Source organism: Macrosteles quadrilineatus, unplaced genomic scaffold, assembly GCF_028750875.1.
Source record: "Macrosteles quadrilineatus isolate MER2022 unplaced genomic scaffold, UCM_ALF_1.0 Scaffold_3__2_contigs__length_128488019, whole genome shotgun sequence".
NCBI classification, from domain to species: domain Eukaryota; kingdom Metazoa; phylum Arthropoda; class Insecta; order Hemiptera; family Cicadellidae; genus Macrosteles; species Macrosteles quadrilineatus.
The window spans coordinates 54,850,865-54,872,234 of record NW_026542596.1 but is presented as its reverse complement, the minus strand read 5'-3'; the positions used below and the strand labels follow the sequence as shown (position 1 = coordinate 54,872,234).

General features: G+C 35.9%; 1 protein-coding gene across 1 annotated transcript in view; it reads left to right on the top strand.

Annotated features, from left to right (window-relative positions):
• LOC128990587 (low-density lipoprotein receptor-related protein 4) overlaps positions 1–21,370 on the top strand; it is a 71,484-nt gene that overhangs the window by 20,530 nt on the left and 29,584 nt on the right. Inside the window, exons 3-14 of the mRNA XM_054413028.1 lie at positions 7,145–7,333; positions 8,281–8,553; positions 9,635–9,767; positions 10,648–10,757; positions 12,671–12,833; positions 14,055–14,205; positions 16,072–16,285; positions 16,512–16,647; positions 17,066–17,252; positions 18,113–18,266; positions 19,351–19,560; positions 20,424–20,605. Of these exons, the coding sequence (XP_054269003.1) occupies positions 7,145–7,333; positions 8,281–8,553; positions 9,635–9,767; positions 10,648–10,757; positions 12,671–12,833; positions 14,055–14,205; positions 16,072–16,285; positions 16,512–16,647; positions 17,066–17,252; positions 18,113–18,266; positions 19,351–19,560; positions 20,424–20,605 (2,102 nt within the window). The remainder of the gene's footprint in view (positions 1–7,144; positions 7,334–8,280; positions 8,554–9,634; positions 9,768–10,647; positions 10,758–12,670; positions 12,834–14,054; positions 14,206–16,071; positions 16,286–16,511; positions 16,648–17,065; positions 17,253–18,112; positions 18,267–19,350; positions 19,561–20,423; positions 20,606–21,370) is intronic.

Below are 21,370 nucleotides of genomic sequence, written 5' to 3'. Positions count from 1 at the left end.
TTGTCTGATACTAGAACTAAAGGTAGACCGAATGTAGCAAAAGTTTTCCGAAGTTCCCTGATACACCATTCTGTAGACGTGTTTTTAGTTGGGATCACTTCAATCCATTTGGTGAATGCGTCTACAATAATGAAATACCATTGTCCTTGCATTGGACCAGCAAAGTCTATGTGTACTCTTTCCCAAGGTCCTTGAGGAGTCAGCGATGGATGATTGGGTTCTTTAGCAGGTTGGTTTTGTTTTAAGCGGCATTGTTTACAGGTGCGTACCAGTTGTTCAATGTCCTTGTCGATGTTTCTCCATGTGCAATAGCTTCTAGCAAGAGCTTTCATTTTATCCATACCTAGATGTCCAACGTGTAGTTCTTTAAGCACAGCATGGTGAAGAACTTCTGGCATTATTACCCTATTACCCTTAAATATACATCCATATTGCAGTGTCGTCAATTCATTGTCATGAAAACCCAGATGTTCAACAGACTCCCCTGTCTGAAGGGCACGTAACACTGATTGTAGGAACTTATCTTCAGCAGTTTTTCTAGATATGATTTGACTTTCTACTAGAAACGAGTCCAGCTGGCTGATTTGAAATAGACTACAGTCATCCACATGATTGATTGAAGTGTGTTCAGTTGGGAATCGTGATAAAAAATCAACATTCACATGGTCTGTAGTTTTCCTGTATTCGATTTGATAGTTGAATCCAGATAAGAAGTGTGCATAATTGATGTGCATAAGTTGCTGAGATTGATGGCAAAGTCTTGTTTGGATGAAATATTGATACTAACGGTTTGTGATCAGTCACTAGAATGAACTTACGTCCGTAACAATAGGGGAAAAACTTTTTATTTCACCCCAATCTAATTTGACTTCCCTAAGCCAATCTCTACCAAATATTGCATCGAGATTTTGTTTGATCAAAAATAGTTTCCCGACAAATCTTTGCTTTTTGTACATGCAATTCACAAACGTTACACCTCTTGGCTTAATAGTTTCCCCTGTGTATGTACGAAGGTCAACGTTGGTTGAAAATACCTTTTATGGAATTGACATAACTTCTTAAAGTCTTTGTAGGACATAGTGCTGAGGGCTGCACCCGTGTCTGTGTGTATGGTTGAGTTCCATTGGTACTGTTTTGCCCTCAAATCTTCATGTTTACGATAAATTTGTCATTGCGTCTACTGTTGATGACATTAATGTGAAACTCGTTCTCACTACTTTCTTCAGTTTCATATTCTGTTTGATGATTTCTGTACTTTGTTTGCATCTAAGTACACAAAATTACAAAATTAAACAGTTAAAAAAAGAGTTAAAGTTTGATTTAATAAATAAGAAAAAAAAATATTTTGATAAAAAGATTTCAGAAGCTACAATCATAGTTAGATCAACTTGGAAAATAATCAATTCTGAGATTAACAACAAAACAAAACCAAACAGTAACATGCAAATCAGATCAAATGGTAAGCCTGAGTCGGATCCTGTTTTGGTTGGAAATGTAATAAATGATTATTTTATAAATGTAATTGATAACTTAGTTCTTCCAAACATCAACAACAATAAACTTCAACAATTGAACTTCTTTGATGATCCACCTAAACCCACAAGCTACTTCAAATTCAAGCAGGTTGATGAAAGGGATGTTGAAAAAATAATAAGGTCCTTAACCAATAAACTTTCAACAGGTATAGATGAAATTCCAGTTGCTGTAGTTAAACAGGCTTTCCCACTTATCTCAAAACCATTAACCCATATTATTAATTCTTCTTTAATTTCCGGCCATTTTCCTTGTAAATTAAAAATTGCTAAAATTGTGCCAGCCTATAAAAAAGGGGATGCATTCGAACCTTCGAGCTATAGACCAGTATCATTATTACCGGGTTTTTCAAAGATTTTAGAAAAAGTGGTGTATAACCAACTGCTAAACTTTTTAGAAAGTAATCTGTTGTTTGACAATGAACAACATGGTTTTCGCCCTGGTAAATCTACGATTACTGCGGGAATAAACTTTATTGAATCAATTATAAACTCAATCAACAAAAATGAAAAAGTAATTGGGATCTTCCTTGATTTTTCAAAGGCATTCGACAGTGTGACTCATGATAATCTGCTTGATGTTCTTTCTAGTTTGAATATTGATAATAAGGAGCACAAGTGGTTTTCTTCTTATTTAAAAAATCGGCAACAATGTGTCCAAACTCAACATAAATTCAATTATCCCAATAGTAAATACACTTATACTCAAAACTATTATTCTGATTTTAACACAATAAAACACGGGGTTCCTCAGGGATCCATCCTAGGCCCTCTATTATTCCTTTGTTACATGAGAGGATTGCCAAAAGCTGTAAATGCAGGAGGTTCTGTATGCCTGTATGCTGATGATACCAGTATCATAGTTACAGGGGAATCCCAGGAAGAAATAGAGCTTAAAACATTTTTAAATCTTGTATCAGTCAGTGAATTTTCAAACAGTAAAAATCTTTTAATTAATTCAAATAAATCAAATTTTTTATCATTCAATACAAAACAGGCTAGATTAAAATTACAGTACAACCAAACGTTCAGCTAGATGGATCAAAAATTATTCAAGTAAACCATACAAAATTCCTTGGATTGATTCTAGACGAGAATTTGAGTTGGGATAAGCATGTTGATCATGTAGTAAATAAAATGTCAACTGGCATACATGCTTTGAGACAAATGTCTCATGTATGCAATATTAACACTCTCAAATCAATCTACTGTATTTTGCTCTGATCAACTCGCATATGGCTTATGATATTGCTATATATGGCGGGACTAGCAATAAAAACCTTAAACAAATTCTGAAACAGCAAAAGAAAGCATTACGAATTATCTTTAATATAAAATACCCCCGCCGCAGCAAACCTGCAGACTAAGCGAATTTCCATTTCCCTGAATGGATTTACACTAAAATGTCTCCTTAAAATTATCACATTTATTCCCTATTTAAATAGAATCAGTTTAAAACATACTTAGGTTTGCTGCAACAGGGAGGGTAAAAGTGTTTTTTATGTAAAATGTTAATAGTTAGTAAGAAATAAAAACATTTTCCAAATTTGGGCAAAATATGTTTATAAACAAGCAAACTACAACAGTTTACTTATTCTCCATAAGAATAACATGGGAATTTTAAATTTACAATTTTTTGGAATTTTCTCCGTAACTATTAGGCGCATTATAACGCTTCAATATACTAAATTATTTGTTTTTTAAGCTCTACAAAATAGTTTCAAAAGAAATTGCAAAATTTTATGTTTTTTGGGTCAAAAATGGGAAAAACCCATTTTTTCCCCATAAAAGCTCCCATAAACCCCCGTTCCCATGGTCCGATCATGCTGGTTCGCGAACTCGTTCGAATAAACGTAGGTTTACACGTTTGTACCAAATTTCATCAAAATCGGATCATTTTTGCTCGAGTTATTGCGCTAACGGACACATATATATATATATATATATGAATTTGAACGAAAAAAAAAATCGGTCCCGGGTCCAGGTCTTACCGTGAGTACTACGGTAATAGCTTATTCCCTATATGGGAAATTCGCTAAAATAGAAAATCCACAAAACCATATTTTTCCAAATTAGGAATCATGACGGTTTATGACCTATATATATTTGAAATCATTTTACATGTAAAAAAATTAAACACACAAAAATACAGTAAAAAATCACATACATACAACTTGAGAAATAACAGATATGTAGAACCGCATAAATTACAGATTTTTGAAAATAAAACAACTTTTATTGGTACTAAATTTCTTTATAATCTACCTAAGAATATTCTTTGTGAAGAAAAATATACCAGTTTCAAAACCCACCTTAAAGAATACCTATTGACTCATCCTATCTTTTCAAGTAAAGATTTTTTTTAATTCAAGGAATGTAAAATAATAAAAAAAAGAATTATTAGTGTCATTGTCATACAACACCATAAAACAGTTTTATTTGTAACCATCATATTTTAATTAAGGACATTAGTTATAAGAAATGTGACTCTATTCAATGTATTCATGTAAATACAAAAAAATGAATAAAGATTATTTGATTTGATTTGATTTGATCTGCCTTTTTGTTTGCATGCATACACTTTTACTTGCAATGTGTCCCACTTTGTTACACCTTCGACACGTTGCTTCCTGAAAACGACACTCATGTGCCCGATGAGATGGTGAACTGCAGCTATAGCATTTTCCTTTGAGCTTTTCAAAAGCTGATTTGAAATTAGGGCTGAAATTAGGGCTGTTCGGTGAGGATTTCAGTTGTTTTGGCTTAACACTTTTTTCGTTATTATTTTTATACTTAATCTGATTCAATTCACTTTGTTCCTACGTATTATGGCTTACAGTCTTACTTTCTGATTTTGCAAGTTTCATTGCTGAAGCAATGTTCACTAGATCTTGATACATTCGTTTTTCACGATCTTGTAATAGTTTAGTTAGAATGTCTACGTCTTTCAACCCCCGGATAAACTGTAGTTTTAGAAATAGGTCTGCAACAGATTTACCACAACAACAATGAAATTCACAATTTACAGTCATCTTCTTAAGAGCAACTGAAAACTCATTCACTGTTTCATGTCCCATTTGATTCCGCGAAATAAATTTCTGTTGTAAAGCCCATTGGCTTGGCTGAGGATCCACTAATTCTTTCAAGAGCTGCTCTAAGTCATCATATTGTTTGTCCAAAGGGTCCTCAGGAGTACAAACATCATAGTGTTGATGTAGTTGAGGTGTTAGGGCATGTAGTAGTGTATATACTTTTCCTTTATTATTAGGTTCTTGGTTATTTAGATACAAACATACTTCCAGTCTTCTTATGAAGTTTGTGATAGTTTCTTCGGGGTGATATGGTGTGAAATTAATTCTCCCTGATGTGTTACATAAATGTGTACTGGGTGATGAAGATGAAGAGGTGTTAGAGTTTTTCTGTTCAACAGCTAGCAACATTTCTTGAAGTGTAGTTGTAATCTGTAAATATTCATCTTCCATATTGCATCTGCATTCAATTTCTCTACTAAGCTCACCCAAATCTGTGCGTGAATCTATTTCATCTTGTATTTGTTTGTACTTTGTCCAGCATTCGGTAACAGTTTTGAGCTTTACATTTAGTTCTGTCGCCGTTGGGTTGCCTTTTAATAATCTGTTTGCTCGTGTAAATTGGCCTTTGACCATCGTTCTTGCTTTGATTAGTTTCTGTAGTGTCTGTTCTTCAGTCATTTTGTTTTCCTCGTCGCCAATATTATGTACTTTAACTAATTTAATACAATTAAATTGTGCACATAATGTTGACTTTGAAATGTATATTTATTACCGAATAACTTCACATAAACATAAATAAAAACAACAACAAATAATTAACTGATCAGCTGGATTAAATAGGGACAGTCTTTGGAAATATGTATCAACGTTTTGTTATCACCAGAGATGTAGACGATTTTGTGCCGATCAGAGGTGGTGATGATGATGTTCCGTGATGGCATGAGATGTTCACTATCTTGAAGCGACTTTGAACAGCGAAGATCATGGCCCCGTGATTGCGGGAGATTTTCCCGATTTCATGGCAATAGGAGGGGGCAATGAGAACCCAATGAGAAGTTATTTCGTGATCACTGGAGATATTCACGTTTTTGTAACGATTGCGGGTGGCAATGATAGCCTAATGTCCCCATTATTGCCGAAGGTGTTCACGATTTCATCACGATTGTGGTGCTGTTCGGGTTAATTTAGCCTAGGGCCGCAACAGTAAGGATTATCTCTGGATACATGAAAAATTTGAGTAGGCCTAAATAAAAATGCCTAATAACGAACATCTACCTGACGAGATAAATCAAGTAGTGGTATATTGTGCAAGGGTCTCCCGTATTAGAATATAAGATTTACCTTAAATCTTTACCCTTAAAATCCTATTTGGCAATGCACTTAAACTTTTACTTACTTACTTACTGCTGTGGCCACTGGTACCCTAGATGGTACTTGGCCTCCCCAACACACGGCCTCCATAGGTCTCTGCTTCTTGCATCTTCCTTCCTTTTTCCTAGCTTCCTCAGGTCTTTCTCCACTTGGTCGAACCATCTAAGTTTCGGTCTTCCAAGGGGTCTTCTACCTTCTGGGTTATTCCTCAAGATGTTCTTTGATAGGGAGTTGTCATCTTTTCTTAGAATATGCCCTGCCCATCTCAGTCTTCTGCTCCTTTTAACCTTTAGAATTGAATAACTTTTGTTCAATGCCTTTTGTCTCCTTCCTTTATAGTACTGAATATTGGAGACAGGCCCTCAGGCTCCCCCTTTGCTTGGCGCCCTACGCGACCGCATTCTTTGGTTACCCCTTAAACCGGCCCTAGTGCCTTGTCTATCTTGGCTTCTGACTAGGACCAGCTGTTTTTGGCACACACCACTTTATATAAAACCGTATGCTCAAGGGCAGCTGGCTACAGTTTCCTACTGATTTAAAAATCTACAAACTTAGAACAACTTAATTAGCCTACTGCAGGCTTAGAAAGTCTACTGCCTTATAACACACAAGCAGCTGCTATAGGCCTAGTTTTTCCCTAATTCTGAATCTAAATTAGCAACACATTACACATGTTAGGCTATCATTAAAAAAACTGATTTTGTAACTGAATTCATCAAACACAACAGTGATGGTCTGATTTTAGGCCACTGAGAATAAAGTTCCCTTGATCTCAGGGAAAAAAACACACGATGCTCATGGTCTACTTTAACTTAAATTTTATTTATCAACATAGATTTGTTTGTTTTAAAAAAGAAAACAAACATTGCTATAATGAGACTCAATTTTAAAATACAGTACTGAACACCTTTATTACTCTACTTAACTACAAAGCTACACATAATTTTACATTTAGTTTCACCTTGCATTGGTATTCAGTATAAAATACGCTGACTTCAAGTAAGTACCTAAGTTATAATGACAAAAGCCGTTCTGCAGTTGTTGACTACTTTAAACTGAGTAAATTACCGATAATATAAGAATTGTATTGACGATTAACATGAGACTGCTCTAGGAGTATTAAGATATCTGTATTAAAAAAGTAGGTAAACTATTGGTACTTTAAGTTCCAATAAAATCACTCTAAGGTATTTAAACTCTAATTTTCAGGAACACACCAACAAGAGCCTCCTCAACACCCACCGTGGCGCCCGCCAAATCACCAGTATGAGAAATGGCTGAAGCACCAACACAACCCTCACGCCTCCATTGGAATCCAGCCTCCAGGCATACCTCGGTGGCCATTGGAGTGGCCTCCCCACCCTGGGTCTGGACCCTTCGAAGACGCTGGAATCCCACGTAAGTTGAATCATCCCGGAGAGATGTGTGATGATTACTAAGGTGATTTTTGAGAATGGCAGATTGGATGTCAATAGATAGATGTATTAATTAGGCCTACTTGTCTTTGCAATTAGATGTATTATACTTCCGCTGTTTCTGATATTAGCCTGCTCCATTGTCGGATGCATAGTGTTACACTAATCTAGATGTTTTTATATACCAGTACGGTACCTATAGCACAAAAAGACAAATTGTGTAGGCCTAAACGGTTAAATAAATCACATACTGGTACAAACACAAGACAAAAACATTGAAGAATGTGCGCAGCTTAAACTGTCATTAGACTGATCGAACCTTTGCTTTCAAATATTTTGTAAAGATACTTGTAAAGAAAAAAACAACCAACTAAGTGCCCAAGAGTGAGGGTTTCTTTCATATTTTAGCACACACAGTGGCAGTTCCAAGGGGGGCCCTAGAAAAATAAGTTTTTAAGTTTTAACATAAATTTTGTTTTCAAAATTACACAGATGTTTTTAGACACAGTTCTAGACGTTATAGGTTAAAAGGCTTTAGAAAGAAACCAAAAGGGGTTAAAAACCAAATTTCAGGGAGAAGACCCCCTGAACCCCCTTCTTTCCTGGGAAACCCCAAACCCCCAGTAGCCCCCCCCCCCCCCTTTGTAGCCTATGCCACTGAGCACTCATGGTAGGGGTACTTACCGAAAACAAAAGTTCAGCTGTAGTGTCTTGGTCTGATAAGATAATACTGGCTCAAAATTGGCTGCCTCCAAATACTTATAACTGCACACACCAGCTTATTTGCCCATGTGACTTTTACCATATAATTAGAGGCCTACTTCGCTTTCTGTAGTCCAGTAGGTCTTGTTTGGTCTACAAAAGTTAAGGTGCGATTTGAATAAGTACTTTAATTAAGCCTACGGCTTTAAAACAGTTTTTGTATCACAGAATCTTTGATACCGCTGCCATGCGGTGGAGCATGCAACAAGAACGAGTTCCTCTGTCCGATGTCATGCACTTGTATACCAAACTCCTGGCGGTGTGACGGTGACCCGGACTGTGTTACTGAAGAAGACGAGTTAGACTGTCAACTGACTGAGGCTGAGTGTGACGAGGAGGCTGGTTATGTGAGGTGTCCACGGACCCGCAAGTGTATCCGCAGAGAATGGCTGTGCGACAGCCATGATGACTGCGGCGACTTCTCTGACGAGACTCACTGTGGTAAGTTAACTGGCATGTTCGAGTGCTAGTTACAGCAATGAGCTGAACGTTACGATAAACCAGGTTATGTGCTTATAGGTAAAGTTCAGACCACATGGCCCTTTGTTATATTTAATTTTAAAATCTATAATTATTCTCAACTCACTGTCACATTTAAATACATATTTGACCGCACCTACAGATTCTTGATATTTAGATATTTGACCTCCCTCTCTATCTAGATCTTTTACATCTCTCTCACACTGCTAGTTTTCTCTACAAACCTGCCCTCACTCGGGTTCACCATATTTTCCTTCGCCTCCTCTATAGCTCAAAGAAATTCCAATTACTCGACTAAGACCATCTTCTTAATTGTCAAAATGGGTACAGTCATAGCCTCCTCTAATACAAGGCCTGGTGTGTGGCCACGTCACCCCTATTGCCATGGTATAACAGAAATTACAAAAGTGTAAACATAAACATTGGCTATTCTCTCTATCATAAATTAGTGCAACAGCTATTTCGGTTTGACGCAGGGCAGCGGTGTTGTCACTTTTGTCTCGCCGCGGCCTTGTATTAGAAGGGGGTTTGGTACAGTTCATCTAATAACCCTACTTTTAAATTTACAAATGATTTGGATGAAGTTCTCTGTTGATTCTTCTCCTTCAATATTCTTCTTGACATTAGCCCGATGTCTGTACCAATTTGAGAACAAGCCATTACTCGATTAGAATACTGTAATTCTAATTAAAAACTTTATAAATTCAAACTATTTTTTCTTTAATACGCTTAATAAGCAATCACACAAACACAAAGCAATTTTTATATGCCACAAGCAATTCCAAAAAAAAATTCTTTGGTGGTAGAGGGAAAGAGACGTAGAATAAGGTGGATAGATGAAGGATGTAGAGAAAAGAGTTGTGAGAGGGCAGATTGTAAAAGAAGAGTCGGAACAGTATAGAAAGAGGAGAATGTGGAGAAACGTCTAATCCACGTTCGTATCCACAAATTATCAAAATGGAAGGAAATATGGAATGAACATATGAAAATCAAAATCAAGATAAAATTGAAGTGTTGATAGAATTGAAACTGTGTTTGGCAGGAGTGAACCCAGTAAACTGTACCAGTGCTGAGTTTGAGTGTGCCAATGGTCTCTGCATCCAACCAGACTGGGTGTGTGATGGAGAGAATGACTGTAGGGACTACTCGGACGAACTGAACTGCACTCGCAAAACGTAAGTGGCAACAACTATCTCAATAGTTTGTAATAATTAGTTTTATGGAGAATAAGAAATTACCATGTGCCTTTTTTTCTGTATATTCTCTTGTGGTGTTTGGTTTACAAGAGCTCCAAAATTTAGCAACAAGATTACAGTGACACGTATGTGGTAAGAACTTTAACTAAAGAACGTATCAACTGATAAGAATTTTTATCTTTTTACTGTTGTTAATATCAAGTCATCACGGATATAAGGTGGCCGAATATGTTTTTTAGGTTATAAAAATTACTTTTCTAGTATCGAACAATAGGACTTATGAAAGTAGATTGATATGTCATTTAAAATTCTAAGTTTTTTATCACCTATTGGGGGTTTCCATTAATCTAATCTCTCAAAAAAGGATTTATTATGAAAAAATAACTGTTTTATTCTTTGTGACATTTTCTGTGATTCTGTAGTCGCTAGACTCTTAAACCTCTCAGTTGATACAGCTAAACTCTCTACTAATCCAATTTCCAAACAAAACACGTCTTATTCACCCACACAGCTTTTTCTTGAAATATATTTGTTTTGGAAAAAATGTACCGTATTTTGTGGAGGTCTATAAGTCATCCAGATCTCTCTTTTGAATATTATTAGAAAGAGGTCTTCAATTCGAAATAAGAAGTCGCTTTTCTACATTCTTCTAACATAAACCTCCAAAGAACATTTTGTCAGTGAAGGTGAAATATTCTGATTATTGTGATTAGTTTAGTGTAAGTTTTTGTGTTTCTTGTGCCAGTTAACTCTTATCCATTTAGCAAAACCTGCTATCCCACCGTCAAACCTTACCTTCCCCTTGTTATATCATTCATAGTTAATTTAGATAATTAGTGAATGCAAAATGTGTTCTCAGTGATTGCTCAGAGCTTGAGTTCCGATGCTCAGATGGAAGCTGCATCTCGTTGTCGTTCAGGTGCAACTTTGAACAAGACTGCTCGGATGGGACGGATGAAGCTGAGTGTGGTACGTTTACATCAGAATAAAGTAAAAGAGAAATACATTTTCGAGAAATTAGAGGTATATGTGAAATTAATTGACCTTTTTTATGAAGGAAGAAACTGTTCATGCTTTTTCTCGATTTTGGCCAAACTCAATTTTAATTGTAATGTTACTCCTTAATAATTGATAGTATTACATATAAGTAATATTATATCTGTATTCCATTATTAGCTAGAATTTTCAATAGTAAAACTAAGTATTAAATGCAACTTTATCTTAAACTAGTTGCTTTGCCTGTGCTTTGTGACGCTGAAGGATACAGGAGAGAGTATCGTGGTTCTGTATATGTCTTACACCTGCCATATGGGTTACAGAAATTTAACCACGGTATGTTTCAAAATTCATTTACTACCTATTTCAAAATTCTCATCAGTTAATTGTTAATTTCAATCAGCTGTTTTGCATAGTTCAAAAAATAACTGCACCAAAATGTGAACAAAGTACTGTAAATATGTAGACATGGTGTTTCTTTTAGTGTCAACTGTATTTTGCTGCTACGTAGCAATGGTCATACAGCGGTCATACTGTAACGTAGCGTTTCAGTGAAATTCTGCTGAAAGAATCGTTTGCTAAAAAACTGATTGGTATTTAAAACATTATGTGCAGTAAAACAGCAAGGAGAAATTGAGTTATTCAATGTTCGGTTTAGTTTAATCTTGATTTGTTCTCCAGTTTTTCTGAAGTAGACGGGATGAATTTCCATCTTGGGCATCACCAACAGACACTCAAACATTTAGATAAGGCTTGTTTGGACCTATTATACTATGTCTCAATCATGACAAACAAATACTTCTTGATTAATGTAGGCATTTTGGATAAGGGATAGTTTACCTGAGAAAACTAGATTCCAGCGACTGATGAATACTAAAATACCCCCGCCGCAGCAAACCTGCAGACTAAGCGAATTTCCATTTGCCTGATTTGATTTTCAATTAAATCTATTCAAATAACATTAGGTTTAACGAGTACCTAGGTTTGCTGCCTACAGGGTAATAAAGTGTGTTTTTCAGTAAAATATTAACAGCTTAGTATAAAATAAATCGATTGGCCAAGTTTGATCCAAATATATGCATAAACAAGCAAACTACAAAAGTTTACTTATTCTCCATAAGAATAACATGGGAATTTTTAATTTATAATTTTCTCCGTAACCAATAACTATACAAAAACACTTCAATATACTGAATTATTTGTTTTTTTAAGCTCTTCAATATGGTATAGAAGAAATTTGGGAAATTTTATGTTTTGAGGGTCAAAAATGAGAAAAACCAATTTTTACCCCATAAATCCCCCCATAAAACCCAGTTCCCATGGTCCGATCATGCTGGCTCGCGAACTCGTTCGAATAAACGTAGGCTCACAAGTTTGTACCAAATTTCATCGAAATCGGATCATTTTTGCTCGAGTTATCGTGCTGACGGACACATATATATATATATATATATATATATATATATATAAATATATATATATATAAATATATATATATATATATATATGAATTTGAACGGATGGTGTTTTTGGCTTCTAGAAACATCAAAATGAAAAAGTAAATCGGTCCCGGGACTAAGTCTTACCATGAGACCTACGGTAATAGCTTATTCCCTATAGGGAAATTCGCTAAAAATTCACATAACATAACACCTATATTTCGTCCCAATACAACTTCTTGCAGTAAATTGAAGAGAAATTAATCTTGATCAAAGAGATTCTCTGATTACGTTTTCTGATCTTTTATTTATGTATGAGCCTCTGGATTCTAATTTTCTCAGGTAAGCTAGCCAAACTTTATCCCTTTTCAAAACAATTCCTAACCAGCCATTATGTATTCCTTAAAAATATAACTTGATTTATTTTGTGAATTTCTGTCATCACAGAGGTAGAAGTGCCTACATGCAGTGAGGGAGAGTTCCGATGTTCGTACCCTCGCTGTGTGAGACAAGAGTTCCGCTGTGACGGAGACGATGACTGTGGCGACTGGAGTGATGAAGACGGCTGTGAGACAGTCGCCGAGGGCTCCTGCGCCAACCATCAGTTCAGGTTAGAACAACATGTAGAGTGAAAGCTATTGTGTTAACAAATTCGCTATAGAAATCGCCGTCCCAATCAGTGGCTGTCAGACCTTGGATGGACACATGCTAGACACTAGATGAATGACATAAAACATAAAAATATCCGTACAGCTCGAACTGACTTTAGTCTCTTTGTTTTTAATGAAAATAGTGTCAACAACATACAAGGCCACAGATTCTTGTGGAGTCCGAGTCACATTTTCAAAACAAGCTTATCGGTTATTTGCTTATATCTATTAACTTTACCTTGTCAAATTTATCATTTTCTTCCACCTCCATTATTTTACAGGTGATCAATGTCATTAAGTCTTAATGTATACTGCATTGCTCACAGAATTATTGCTTGAGATTTGCTTATATTATTTGAGATGCTACAAGCACATCTCAACCTTTTAACATTGAATAAAGAACAGTAAAACTAAATGGTCAGAGAATAATGAAGGTAATACTTTGTTCTTGGTACCTAATCTTAGTTTAAGAAGCTCAACTACTTGTTTTACTACTCTTGTTTTACTGGCTTTATCGTAAGAGATTTGGTTGTAAATGCCTTCTGTCTTTGAAACAATCTGCCATCCCCTTTTCTTGAAAGTCATGCCTGGCTTGTGGTGGTCCTCAAGAACCTAAACTTTGATTGATGTCCTTGGTTGGGTCATCCTAGGATGGTCATTGTTGTTTAGAAGTGTATTTATTGTTTCTGTGGTATGCATATAAGTTTAGGGCAAGAAACTGCCTAACTTCTGGACTTTTGATACAAGTAGATAGGCTATTGATGGATTCCATTCCCAGTTGAAGTTGTTGCAGTTTTTAAAGCAAAATGAAGGTAGTTGAATTGTGCTGCTGACAGAGTGCTGGTGTTAATTACTAACGTTTGTCAAATACGCCTATTTTTTTATTAAGTCAAACTGATAGCACAACTACCTAATGTAAGCTATAGTATCTGTTATGTCACACCAACTATCTCAGTAACAAAAACCATGGCAAAAAACTTTAGACATTAGCGCATTCTGTGAATGCCTCATTGAACTAAGTTCTTTTTTATTAAAAAATTACCTATCGTTTAAATTTAGTAATTTACCAAAGGTACTTAAAAATTAGCTACTCCGTATAGATAGGATGTCTACCTGCAGTATCGAAAAGTCAATCACTTCACTTGTTAAAACAGAGTTTGTAATTTCATATTTAATTTCAGGTGCAACAGTGGGAAGTGCATTCCTGAGAACTGGAAGTGTGACGAGGAGAGGGACTGTGAAGGAGGCCAAGATGAAGAGGATTGTGAGAAGCAGGTGATGAGAGCTTGTGGTCCAGACGAGTACAGGTGCAAGAGTGGAAGCTGTATACTGGTGAGTTGTGTCACATTTGGATCTTTAAATCCGCTAGATTATACTTCAACAACCGTTATTCATTGTACCGTTGATCAGGTGTCTACAACTACCACTCTTGAATATCCTTGATAACCTGGAAGAGTTTGCAATATTTCAGTTGGGCCCTAGATGTTCCCAAAACCCCAGGGAATTTAAAAATGTATCCCCAATTTGTATCTCTCTCTTACTTAGTCCTGTGGGAGCGAGCTGGTCTAGCGGTAGAGCGAGGGGCTTCGGTGCCCCAAGTCCTTGGTTCAAATCCTGCCAATCACCAATGAATTTCATCCATGTGATAATGCCGCAATCCTCTAGAACTAGCCTGAAGTAATGTGTAAAACAGATTCCGGGTGGGATATAAAAAAAAACATTGAAAACCTAGGCGGTCTTTGGTCTCGCCAACCACGTCCCTCCAGGATCCTCTGTCTTCTGCCAGCTCTGCTCCCTTACTCTTTAAGCCCTTTGTTACCTCGTCAATCCATCTCATCCTTGGTCTTCCCAATGGTGTTCTGCTCTCCGGAATATGTCTTATCACTTGCTTTACAATTGTAACTTGTAAGGGTTTTGCTTAACAGATAAAAAGGTTGTCCATACCACAAGATATTTTAATGCTCATCTGTGTAAAATCTTTGGTTGAGAGTCGATAAGTTCACTTGGGCGCGTTTTGGGGAGAAATATTGGAAAAATTATTGATGTTTGTAGAAAAGCCCACAAAGTTTATATTTGTTGTTACATTTACTTAAAATTATGAGTTGGTCCAGCTCAAATAAAGTCCTCACAAATCCAGCTTAGCTGGTAAAACAGGTTACATTGTCAGATCTTTAACAATAAAATAAAACTAAAAATATGTTTACTTAAATTAACAATAAAATAAAACTAAAAATATGTTTACTTAAACTAAAATACATTTACTTAACCGTTTAAATATTTAAAAAGTGAATAATAATCTTTTTATAAGATATGGTATTGTTTAAAATCATTTTAAAATTTTGAAACACTGTCAATTCCTTTGAAGTTAGTGGGTACTGGCCAGTGGGTAGACTGTTGCAAAGCCTTTGACCGATATAATAAGGAGATTTTTCATGTTAAAATAGGCGATGTCTTGGATATTAAAACTTTTTTCAGCATGTAGGATATGGATGACTAAATTGTTTATCATTGTACATTTGATAATTAATTTTAAAATTCACCATAATTTTAAATATAGGCTATAGGTAAATAATAGTCATAAATAGTTATGAAAATAACCCACCAACCTCTTAAAAAATTATAAATTGAAGTCCGTCCGTTATGATTTATCTGGACTTCCTGAGGATTGTAGAAAACCAAGTGGTTCAGGTTTTTTTTTAGATTTTCATGATTGATGGGGTATTAATATGTTTCCTACAACTGTCCTAAAGAATTACCCCCTTCAGCTTTCTTTGCCCATTGCTAACCCTGGGTGAATCTACTATGACTATCTAGACATGGAAATGCATTGTAGCCTAAATGAACCACTGGCATCTTTAAAGAGTTATCAATTTTAGTCTGCCACTTTGCTGGTTTCATTCAACTAGAAATGATTGTAGAAAACAGTGGTTGAAGTGAATTGAGATTCTCATCATTGATGGGGTATTGAACTGTTTTAAAAATTCCCCTCAACAGTCATCAACGTTCTCAGCCTTTTGCAAGGCTAGTGTGGATCTACTGTTACGAGATAAGTCCAAGATTAAGACCAATGTCTCCCACCAACTTACTTTGATCAATTCTTCTTGCAATCTTCCTGCTTATAAAAAAGCAAATCATGCAAGTGAGACATTTTCATACTGCTTTTTTATAAATTCCCCTCTAACCGATTCCTATTTGTAGAAAACCTGGGTGTGTGATGGAGTACAAGACTGCTCGGCGGGAGAGGATGAAAGCAACTGTGTGATCACGTGTGACGCAGAGCAGCAGTTCACTTGTCCAATGAACGACACCAGCATGACACTCTCACGGCCGCGCCACTCTAGCCGCGCCTCTCCTCCTTGTATTGCACGCAAACACGTCTGTGACGGAAAAATCGACTGTCCCGGCAGTGAAGGTGAGTTTATTTTCCCGAGTGTTAAGTAACAGATCATTGACTGTTGGTTACTTAAATAGACATTCCATTTAATTGGACAATCTGTTGCTAATTTGAGTGAGCCGGTCACAGAATCTGCTAGTCTGAAATTGTAAACTTTTGGCCTTTACTGTATCTCTAGAGGAAAATGAACTAGATCCATCTTGTATTTTTTACTTCTATTTATTTGCATAATTTATTGTTGTAGATGAGAAAAACTGTCCGTTGAAAGTGCCATGTAACCCGAACGACAACAAGTGCGACCAGGCGTGTGTCACCATGGCGAACGGCAGCATCGGCTGTGCTTGCTTGCCAGGCTACATACTTGAACCTGACGGTGTTCAGTAAGTCTTATTGGCTGTTTTATGGGTGTAAGTTCTTAGTCAGCCACAGGGGTTTGACTAAATACTTATCTGAGGATAAATCAATTTTTGAAGCTAAGGATTTGTTTTTGAACTAGGCCTACTAGAAGTTTGATAGGATGTGCTAAAAATGCAAAAAGTTATAATATGGTCAATTTATCTAGAAACACGGTCTGTCCTTATTAAATCATTTACACAATCCCTCTTGAAAGCAAACTATGGATGGAGTGTACTGAAACTAGTTGAGATTGATACATCAAGTAGAAATTTGGTACTCTTCTTAGTCTCCATGTGGTGTAACTCTAAACCAAATTGAATTAAAACTTGAAATAGTCAGGTAAGATTGCATGAATAAACTGTGTTGAAATTTGATCACTCTAAAATGTATTTTTCCTAACAGTTGCCGGGACATCAACGAGTGTGCGTATGTGGCTGACCCAGTCTGCAGCCAGTCCTGTGAGAACACTGTGGGGTCATTCACCTGCAGCTGTTCCAAGGGCTACGTACTGAGGCCTGACATGCGTACCTGCAAAGCCCTCGGTAGTCCTCCTACGCTGCTTTTTGCCAACAGGATTGACATCAGACAGGTGAGTGGGCGTTTAGTGATGTCCTAATTTACTAAATATTAAAAATAAGATTTGAATTTGAAATTTGATCAGCTGGTTTCTAGAATGGAATTTGGAATTTTATATTTAGTAACGCCCACGGTTTGCCTGCATGGTTACGTCCCGTTTGTTTGTTCAAATGTAAATGTAATGGACTATAGATATGCATTTTTATACGCTGAAAGTTAAGTAATTTTTTAGTGATTAAAATCATAATTTACAGAATTTTTTAGAATGGGAATATGCCATATCCCGGAAAATTGATCAATTGAAAATCAATCATCAGTTGAAAATCTTGAAAAATGATCACAATGTCACGATTGAAATTCTTGGTACCGTACTGATTAAAATAAATGAAATAATAGTATGAATATTGACAGTAGATTATATTCTGTTTTTTTATATAAATGTTACTGTACTTCAATTTCATATGCAAGACTCAATTTTTTGTTAAGTTACTTTAATTTTATTATTTTCTTAAATTTTGAACCTCAATTGCTGGTGAACATTGAGTACTGATCAGTAAAGTGATCTAAACACAGTGAATCACCATTACAGTAAGAGTCAAGTGGACAAACCAGTGTTGACCACCGTTGTTATGAGTTAGTGCAGACAGTTGGTTTTGCACCAGCAATGTCTGGAAAATCAACCTGTGACACTACCTTTGAGCTACCGTGTTACTGGTTTTTAGGATTTTGATTGGCGAATCTCAATAGGAACATTTAGCAAAATATTGTGTTTATTTTAAAAATTGCAAATAAGTTTGGAAATTTGTTTAACTATATTTAACAATTTTTTAAGGTGGTTGAATATGTATGCTACAATAAAATCAATGATTCCAGCTGAGTCTGAACAACCTGCGATATACGGCCATTTTGAAAAACCTGCACAACGCTATCTCACTAGACTACCACTACAAGAGAGGGCTGGTGTTCTGGTCTGATGTGTCAATGGATTATATAAGAGTTGCTAGGCTCAATGGAACCGACGCCACAGGTGAGTTAGCTAGTAGCTACAGATTTTTTTAACATTTGCAGCAAACTAATAATATTTTGTATAGGGAAAATTAAATGTGAAACTGTATTTTCTATGGTTAAATCTTTAGACAATCATATTTTTTCATACCGATCTTTATCAGTGAAAACTGTTTAAAAATTTTGTAACAACTGTTTGGAAACATCTTTCTGTATCAAAATTGGGTAGGCTACTCAATTCAGTTGGAGATTAAAATTTGACTCGTTATCTCTTAAAAATGTCAGTGCCAGTAGTGAAAGTAAATCAGCTGATTTTACCCATCTTGTTGTTTAATTTCCAGATTATTGCAGATTCCAGCTAAGGCTATCAGGAGCACTAGTGCTCTCGCGATGAAAAGAAAAAGTAAACAAATACATTGTTGTCAGTGTTTACGCTAGAGGCATTTGTATACTCATACAATAATCTAAAATTTTTGTTAATGTTTTATTTAAATCAGCTGTTTCAAAAATTAATGTAATCATGCTATTTATAAAATTTTCACCTCTTCCTTTAATTCATTACCACTAGTTTTTAGATCAATAGATTATTAGCAATAGAAGTGGTCGTGAATTGATCTTTGGTTAGGTTTGATTAGGTTATTATAGAGTTTAGTATAGAGTTTAAAAAAAATTAACCCAACCTAACCACATTCCATAACAGTAGTGAATTAACAGAAAAGGTTACAAAATTTTATTTTTAACACTTTGTTTAACATTTTGTGCAATTTTTGGCATCGTGATGCAAAGAAGTGTTTATTAACTTGACCCAAAAGTCTGATTCTGTGGTTCAATCACATTTTTCACACCAGGCTTGACTTTTTTTGTAAGTTAAAGCAATCTTTCTCTTTATAAAAGAACACTTCCTAGTTGTAAAAATCATATTGTGTTAAGCTGAAGAATTTATTACGTTTAAAGACCGCCTTATTGAAAACAGTTTCTTCTACAAAACAGCTTTTGAAAACCAAGATTTGGATGATGACAATACTAATAAATAGTTAAAGAAACAAAGAAACAGCTAGTCTATATCTATAATCAATCACAAGTTTCATTCCAACCCTTGTCACCAGATGTGATCCGATGGGGCTTGGAGGGTCCTGGAGGAGTGGCCGTGGACTGGATACACGACTTGATATTCTGGACGGACGCTGGGACTCGTAGAGTGGAGGTAGCATCTCTCGACGGCAACAAGCGTCTCGTACTGGCCAGCAATGACCTTGATAAACCACGAGCCATCGCAGTGCATCCAGGCCAAGCACTCGTGTTCTGGACTGATTGGGGTAAGTGGTGATTAATAAACTGTAGGATTTTGTTATCTTAAATTGAGTTTTCCAAAAGCTGTGTGTTTTGAAAGACTTTGATGTCAGAGTGGAGTTATTGGATTCATGTGAAAACCAAGAAATTATTCATCGGCAGTTACAAACAAGATTTTAAAATCTCAAAGCCAACTGTTACACACTCATCTCTGCACCCTATTAGCTTATTTTTTCTGACTGATGTGGTTCATTGTATCCTGTTTCTTTGCATTGCCAACTTACTTTATAAAGTAGAAATGCAAAAATTTGCTTGGTTGTTAATTATGATTATAAACTGTAAATGCCATAAAATTAAAATGGTCTTTGATTACTATTAAGATGTGAATATATTACTTTCACATCAATGGTTGAGTGGTTTTAGTGCTGGCTTGTTAGTCAGGAGGTACCGTAGCTGGTTAGATCTTAAGGAAAGTCAGCTGTGTTTTTCTGGATTGATGATAAACTTAGCTGTCCTTGGTCATTGGGCTACTTTATAATTGGTTCTGGCTAACATTAGTAAGTAGTGCAGCTTAGTAAGCAACAAAGGTACACAAGGCATCTCACTCTAATCTAAACTCATATCTACTTGTTATATGCTTCATTATGTCACTATGTTAATGAAACAATCCTAAAATAATCAATGTAATTTTTAATCATGTTATTTTGAGTCTTTCCTACTTTAAAATTAGCACTTAATGTTATCGTTTTAAAATTGTCTAAGAAAGTTTATTAAACAAATCAATCACATTTATTTCTAACATTTAATCCAAACAATTTAAGATTTAGACCCACCTAACTTCTTGCATATAATTTTGCGTAACAATATCAATATCTGTATTGTTGTGCAGGGCCTAACCCCAAGATCGAGAGGATTGAGATGGACGGCAGCAACAGGCTGAGTATCATCACAGAGTCTGTGTTTTGGCCCAACGGTCTGACCATCGACTACACAGCTGATCGGATATACTGGGCCGACGCCAAGCATCACGTCATTGAGAGCGCAAAGCTGGACGGCTCAGACCGACGCAAGGTATCGTCTCATCCTGCATAATCTACTCTTGTTGGTCTATGAGCTATGTGTGTGTAGTTATGTTTGTGCACTCTATTTCAGCCGTAATTTTGACTTCTGTGTGTTGTAAATCCTGTTTATAAGGTACAAGGTTATTTAACTAATAAAACCCACCACTTCAACTCAGACAATACATGCAACGTCCTACCATCCTTACTCACAAAAAATAGCTGCTTACAATAGTATGATTCACAGAATGTTAAATGTCTCACTAAGCACTGAAAATTACAAGATAACATTTGATACAATCAAATTCATTGCTGCTTCTAATTTGTACCAAGATAATCTAATTGAAAAGCTCATCGCCAAACAGATCAAACGAAAAAGTGAAGTAAACACCCATCAGTCTGATAAAAAACTATGTTTGTGTTGAATTTAACAAAAACTTCGAGCACAGTCTCAAGAGGCACCTGAAAAACAATAACATCACTTTATCCTTTCGAATAGCAAACAAAGCCAATAACATAAAGGACATTAGCCATCCCAAACAATTAGATAAAACCAGCTCAATAGGAATCTACCAAATAAATTGTGCCGACTGCCCAAGTTTTTACTGTCATAAGGGATATTATTTTTAACGCCTTACTCCAACTAGGAAACCTATCTAAACAGTTTACCACAACTGATAACGAAGACAATCCTACTAGATAGCGCTCATTGAACCCTCCGTTGACAGCCTATGTAACGGTAATGTGGCGTACCCGTGATAGGCCTTTCCAACTAAAA